General features: G+C 43.3%; 1 protein-coding gene across 1 annotated transcript in view; it reads right to left on the reverse strand.

The window, feature by feature from the left end:
- Positions 1–4,202: 4,202 nt before the first annotated feature.
- The window catches only part of EAH_00039930 (DNA replication licensing factor, putative), a gene marked incomplete at both ends in the record, with an annotated part of 7,404 nt that continues 4,106 nt past the window's right edge, over positions 4,203–7,500 (reverse strand). The window contains 4 exons of the mRNA XM_013395314.1: positions 4,203–4,352; positions 5,508–5,717; positions 5,909–6,200; positions 6,959–7,166. Coding sequence (XP_013250768.1) covers positions 4,203–4,352; positions 5,508–5,717; positions 5,909–6,200; positions 6,959–7,166 — 860 coding nt within the window. The remainder of the gene's footprint in view (positions 4,353–5,507; positions 5,718–5,908; positions 6,201–6,958; positions 7,167–7,500) is intronic.

Here is a 7,500-nt window from a genome sequence, read left to right on the forward strand (position 1 = left end):
GATGAATAAAAGGAGAAGACATTAATAATGTTAATATATATATATATATATATATATATATATATATATATATTGCTGCTCCTTGGTATCTATTATAATAGTTATTATTGCTGTTTATTATTATGAATATTATATATATATATAAATATAAGCATCAGTATCTCCTCTAATCTCTCGTAGGTGTAGGAATGTATATATATACCGCTTGCGGTGTATATACACCTCGAGATGAAGTAATGTTTATAGGCACTTCAATTGCTTAGAGGCAAACGAAGTGTTCTATGGATATCGGAGATATCTAAGACAAAGACTATTATAATATCTGCAGTATATTTATCTGTTTATTTCTATGTATTTATATACAACGATACGCACATAGTACAGAGCTTGTTTACCTATAGATGAGCTTGCTTATACATGCAGATGCATACATTAGTATATATATATATATATATATTAGCATAGACAGTCTATATCTAGTGGAGTCTGTAGAATAGAGGGGGAGAGGGTAGAAGGCTATAGTTTTTGTTCTTAGACAGCAGTTGCTTTTCTTTAGAGTGAAGATAATATAGCAGCAACAGAGAAGAATAAAGTAATTGACGAAGGACCCAGAGGTCTAACATATTGCTACTACCTCTACACACACACAGAAAAAAGAAAATTTAAGCTGCGGTGTACGCATAAGTTGAGGTGTATGTACACCTCACGAGTCTAAGGGGGGTTGGGATGCGGAGGAGAAACAAAATAAAGTATTCAGAAATAAATAGAAGACTTTATATGAGCAATAATGCTTTAAATTTAAATAATAAATTGAAATAAATAAATAAATTAAAAGGAGAGAAGCCTTTTGCTGCTGCGAGGTGTCTATACACCTGAGAGATGTTGTATTCGTTCTGTTAGCTCTAATGCAATATACCATTAAAATATGAAGAGTAAATAAAAAGTTTGCATTTTATTAATTTTATTTTTATTTTCTTTCTTTTTTTTAAATTAATCTTCTGTATACAGTGCGGGGCTGTGCATGCAGCTACCCGCTGTTGCTCTTCTCGTTGTGTTGGAGTTTGTTTGAAGTTTTTCAGAGTTTTTGTGTGTAAATTAATATCTTTAATATAAATATTTGAATTGATATTGCTCATTATTAAGGATATTCCTTCGTTTTTACCCTTGGGGGTTCTCCCCTCCTACCTGTTCTTACTGTTCAAAGATATGCGGTTGAGGTGTATGTACACCTCAGATAACCGCTAGACTTCTGCATTAGCCTTCGCCTTCATTTCGTCCTGCACTGTCATCACACCATGGGGAAGCTTGTGGTGAGGGTTTTCTACCAAGGGTTTAGGGTTTAGGGTTTAGGGTTTAGGGTTTAGGGTGGTAACGAAGACAAGGATAGAGCTGCTGTTATTTAAATGCAATCGAAGCAATATTTTAACAAGTTGTATTTATGTTTAAGCAAACAATATCATACTGTCTTTCTCCTCATTCGCCTGTCTCCTAGGCGTAATCCCTAGCTGAAGCAAACACGAGCCAAACTGCAGCAGCAGCAGCAGCAGCAGCAACAGCAGCAGCAGCAGCAGCAGCAGCAGCAGCAACAGCAGTAGCAGCAGCAGCAGCAGCAACAACAACAACAACAACAACAGCAGCAGCAGCAGCTCTTCTTCGTTGTTGTAATTCGTATTATTTGATCGCTCTGTGTGTTGTGCGCGTTATTGCTGCTTCATCTCCATTCAGCACATTACCCTAATTAATTAATTAATTAATTAATTAACTAACTAATTAATTAATTAATTAATTAATGTGGATAATATGCATGCAAATGATTTGCTGCTGCTTTATGCAGGTGCCCTCTGATATAACGCTGCTGGAGCAGCAGCAGCAAACAGGTGTACGCCGTTTAAAACTTCTTGAGCGTTTAGGTTTATTCTTTTGCCCTCCTATGCTTCATTTGCATTACTCTAAATTAGATAAACAAGGAATGAGAAAGATATTAACAAGAGAGTACAACCCCAGCTGTACAGACACCGCAACTGATATCTGCAGACGAAGACAGGAAAGCATAAGAAAACGAGTGCGTTAATTAAATAAATTTTAATAAATAAATAAATATTATATATTATATTCAAAATAGATGTATACACCACACATACATACACACAAATATGCATATATATATATATCCATGCATGCATAACTCAAGCTGTACATACACCTGAAGTAGCTGTCTCCTTTTTTATGTTTTGTGTCTCCTCTTGGTGTAGATAATGTGCTGAGTGTTGCTTCAAATAAAGAGAAGGAGACAGAGACAGAGACAGAGACAGAGACTGTCTCTTCTTTCTCTTCTTTCTCTTGTGTCTCTTTCCGCCGTCTTTACTTCTGTCTCTCTTCTCTCTTTTAATCTTTGTCTTAATCTACTTTATTTATTTGTCTTCGAACTGCTGATAATTAAAGAAGTAGTTGTGGGGTTCTATCTGCCTCTGTCTCTTCTTTTTCTTCTGTCTCCTCTCTGCTTCATGTGTCTCCGTTTTTGTGTTTTGTTTGTTTGTCTGTGCATCCCCCTTTGCTTCTGTCTTCTTGTTTATCTCTTTGTGTGTCTCTTCACTGTTTATCTCTCTATTTGTTGCTCTATTTGCTTCCTAAGATATTAATATTATTGTATTAGTTAAATATATTCTTGCAGCTGCTTTAATGTTTAAATCCGTACAGACAAATATAATTAGCTGTCTCCTTTTGTGTCTCCTATATATTATTTGTATGCTTCATTGTTTATCTCTTTATTTAAGTTTTTATGTCTCTCTATCTGTTTTTATATGCGTCTGTACACTTGTCTCTATATATATAGTTATATAATATATATATATATATATATATATATATATAATCATGCACATATATATTTGTATTATATTATTATATCTAAAGTTATATATATAGAATTAATATATATAATTTTGTATATATATATATATATATGTATATATATATATATATATATATATGTTTGTCTCCTTCTCTGTCTTCACAATATTATTTATATGTCTGTTGATATATTTGTTTATTTATCTCTTTGTGTATATATTTATTTGCATTATGTATTTATGTTTTCTTAAGACAATTATAAAATAGCTAAAAAAATATATTTTTAAGTTTGTTTTGCTTCTGCAGGTAGTAGCGCAGAACGGTGTCTGGGTAGGAGGGCTTCTGTCTCCTTTACTTATTCATTTCTCTTTGAGACATTACGATTTAAAAACTAAATTAATTGTGCTGCCGTTTGCTGCTTATGGTGGATCAATCCTAGGCCGCTGTATTGCAGGGGGACTTGTGGGGCGCTGGAGCGAGTGGGGCAGAGACAGGGCCCTGGGATCGATCCCCGCTGTTGTTGTCTATGCAGAGCAGCGCTAACTGCTGCAGAAGACAGAAAGAAAGAGACAGAGTTATAACTGGGATCGATCGATCCCCGCTGTTGTTCTCTATGCGGAGCAGCGCTAATTGCTGCAGGAGACAGGAAGAGACAGAAAGAGACACGGAGGGCGCTGGGATCGATCGATCCCTGCTGTTGTTGTCTATTGAGAGCAAGGCACAGAAAGAGCGTTGGGATCGATCGATCCCCGCTGTTATTGCCTATGCAGATTAATGCTAACTGCCGCAGGAGACAGAAGGAGCCCTGGGATCGATCGATCCCCGCTCCTATTGTCTATGCAGAGCAGTGCTAACTGCCGAAGGAGGCAGGAGGAGACAGAAAGAGACAGAGAGAACGCTGGGATCGATCGATCCCCGCTGTTGTTGTTTGTATAGAGCAGCGCTAACTGTCGCAGGAGGCAGAAAGAGACAGAAAGAGCGCTGGGATCGATCGATCCCAGCTGTTAATGTTTACGCAGAACAGCGCTAACTGCCGCAAGAGATAGAAAGGGAGACAGCAGCAACAGAGACAGATAAACAAAGATAGATATAAAAATAAATAATAACAGAGACAGAGCAGAATGAAAGGTATAGAGAAGGCATTATTAATGCACAACGCTGTATAAACAAACAAAACGAGAAAAAAAGTAAAATCAATTTGCTGTTGCAGCTGCTGCTGAATAATGACGCTGCTTCAGCAGCAGCAGCAGCACAGCAGCACTGCTGCTTGCTCGTTGCAAGGTGTAGTAGTCACTGGCTCGTTAGGGCGAGCCGAGGGGATCCATTAGGGTTTAGGGTTTAGGGTTTAGGGTTTATATGTTGGCGAGGAGAGCCCTATCAAGCACCCACATATCATTTCTCTTTAGCAGCAAACCTACTTCGTTTGCTGCAGCAACAACAGCTTCTGGAGACACAGAAGCCTCCGCCTGCCTCACCAGCATCCTCGCGCACTTGAGAGCGTCCTGCAGCAAACCCTAAACCCTAAACCCTAAACCCTAAACCCCCAAGCCGCTCGAGGCAAGCAGCGGCTCCTGCTATTGGCCCCCATCAAACTAGATAGAGGCTTTAGGGTTGAGGGTTTAGAGACACTGAAGACCTGGAGATCCGCTAAGCAACAGCAGGGATTAGGGTTTAGGGTTTAGGGTTTAGGGTTTAGGGTTTAGCAGACAGCTTTGCATAAAGTGGGTGTTCCGGTGTTCGCGAGCAGCGCTGCGCATTGTCTGCCGAAGGCTTCGACGAGAGCTTTCATGCCTCTTCTTGGCTTTTTCTTTGCTGCAGAATATATATATATATATATTATATATATATTATATTTAAAGATTAAAAACAAACAGCCTACAGGCTGCTGCTACAAGTGCTGCAGCAGCAGCTGCAAAAGCCACAGCAGCAGCAGCAACAACAACAGCAGCATCAGCAGTACCAACTGCAGCAGCAACATGAGCAGCGTCAATTGCAGCAGCAACAGCAGCAGTAGCAGCAGCAGGAACTGCAGCAGCAACCTCAGCAGCAGCAATTGGAGCAGCAACAGCAGCAGCTGTAGTACTTGCTGCTGGTGCTGGTTTGTTTCTTACCGCTAATTGCTGCTCCTGCGAATAAGGCATTAGCTGAGGTGTCTGTACACCCCGTAGCTGCTGCTGCTTGCGTTAGCAGCACAGGCGAAGAGAAGGCTGAGTGGCTGTACACCTCAATCACATCTCGAACATCTGCTGCACACACAACATTTCGTAGCTCGCCTCGAGCCCTCGCCTGCAGCAACATATATATATATATATAGATGCAGATATAGATAAAGATAAAGATATATAGGCTATACACATGCTGCTGCTGTTGCTGCTGCTGCTGGTGTAGCAGCAGCAGCAAGCGAGAACCACCAGAAGGTGCAGCAGCAAGAGAAGCAGCAACCGCTGCAACAGCAAGAGAAGCAGCAGCAGGAGGTCAAGCAGCAGCAACAGCAGTAGCAGCACCATCAGCATCTGATACAGTTATTCTGCGGAGGTTAGTACTGGTGTGCTGCTGCTGTGGCAGCAGCAGCTGAAGCAGCAGCATATGCAGCAGCAGCAGCAATAACGGCAGCAGCAGCAGCAACAGCAGCAGCAGCAAGGTGGAAGGAGACAAACCTGACAGAGGCGGATTAAAGACTCGAGCTGCCGTGTTGCGACTCGCAATCCCTGCTGCTGCTGTTGCTGTTGCTGCTGCTGCTGCTGCCGCAGCGTGAAGAAGTAGGTCTTAATAACTGCTGCTGCTTCCGGAGACAGCTTCGGGTGTACGTGCTCCCTAGCGTAACAAATGAAGTCTTGCACTAGAGATAGCGGCAGCAAATCAGCAGACTGCAGCAGCAGCAGCAGCAACAGCAGCAGTAGCAACAGCAGCAGATGCACCACCCCACGCTGCACTGCACAGACACCCCAATGCTGGGAGAGAAAACAGCAAAGAAACAGTGCAGCAATGCCAGCAGCAGCAGCAGCAACAGCAGCAATAGCAGCAGCAGCAACAGCAGCAGCAACAGTTATAGACATACCTCCGCTGCAATGAGTCTCTCCTCCAGACACGAGCTGACGCTTGAAGAAGAGCCCTCCCTAGCAGCAGCATCAGCAGCAGCAAATCCTCCCCCTCCCGCTGCTGCTGCTGCTGCTGCTGGTTGCTGCTGCTGCTGCTGCTGCTGCTGCTTGGTGTTTCGGGAGGCAAGGATATGCGCAGCAAGTTGTGCGTCTGCTGCTGCAGTTTGTTTGTCCGCCAGAAAAAATATTAAATCAAATCGAGATAAGACGGGTGCAGACAAATTCAAATTCTCTACAAATGATTTACGGGGGCTGCATGCACACAGCAGCAGCAGCAGCAGCAGCAGCAGCAGCAGCAACAGCAAAAGCAGCAGCAAAAGCAGCAGCAAAAGCAGCAGCAACAACAACAGCAAAAACAGCGGCAACGACAACAGCAAAAACAGCGGCAAAAGCAGCAGCAAAGCAGCAGCACAGAAGCAGCAAATAGCAGAAACAAAAGCCGCAGCCAAAGCAGCAGCAGCAACAGCAGCAGCAACAGCAGCATTGGCAGCGGGAGCAGCAATAAGAGCAGCAGGACAATCCAGCAGCAACAACAGCGGCAGCAGCAGCAACAACAGCGGCAGCAGAAACGGAGGCAGCAGCAACAGCAGCAAGATCAGCAGCAGCAAAACAGCAGAATTAAGAGATGAAGGCTTCTTTATTGTTTGCGTTATGTTGCACATTTAAAAGCTGGCAAACCCTAAACCCTAAACCCTAAACCCTAAACCCTAAACCCTAAACCCTAAACCCTAAACCCTAAACCCGAAAACCCTCAACCAAGGAAAAGGAAAGACATCTTTGAAGGCAGCAGCAGATACAGAAACACGCGATCAGCAGCAGCAGCAGCAGCAATAGAAGCAGCAGCAGCAGAAGTAGCAGCCCTAGTACTAGCAGCAGCAGCAGAAAATAGCAGCAGCAGCACTACTAGCAACAGCAGCAGTAGCACTAACAGCAGCAGCAACAGCCCTACTAGCACTAGCAGCAGCAGCAGCAGCAGCAGCAACAGCAGCAGCAGCAGGAGGGAAACCTACTCGAGTCTGCCGCCTTTAGGGTTAGCAGCAGCCAAGACAGTTGTTCTTGCGGGGAGACAGCAGCAGCAGGAGGCCTTTGAAATGGAGACAGTTTGCTGCTCCATTGCTTCAATAAGAGACGCACAGTCTCCTGTTGCTGCTGAAGCAGCAGAAAACTTATCAAGCTCATCAATGCAGCACACCCCTCCGTCTGCCAGCACTAAAGCACCTGCAGCAGCAACAACAGCAGCAACAGAAGCGACAGCAGCAGCAGCGAAAACCGCAGCAAAACAGCAGCAGCAGCAAATGCAGCAGCAGCAGCAGCAAACACAAAACCAGCATACACTTCAAATGTCTGTAGACCCTTCAGCTACCAATACACTTCAACTGTCTCTTCACGCAGCATGTATAAGCTGTCTATACACCTCAGCTGCCTATACACCTGAGATGTCTATACACGTGAGGCCTCTATACACCTGAGATGCCTATACACCTGAGATGCCTATACAGCTGAGATGTCTCTATATCTGAGGTGTCTGGGCAGCTATAAATATGTAGAAATG

The sequence above is a fragment of the Eimeria acervulina genome, genomic scaffold (assembly GCF_000499425.1).
Source record: "Eimeria acervulina Houghton genomic scaffold, Eah_scaff478, whole genome shotgun sequence".
In the NCBI taxonomy this organism is placed as follows: Eukaryota; Apicomplexa; class Conoidasida; order Eucoccidiorida; family Eimeriidae; genus Eimeria; species Eimeria acervulina.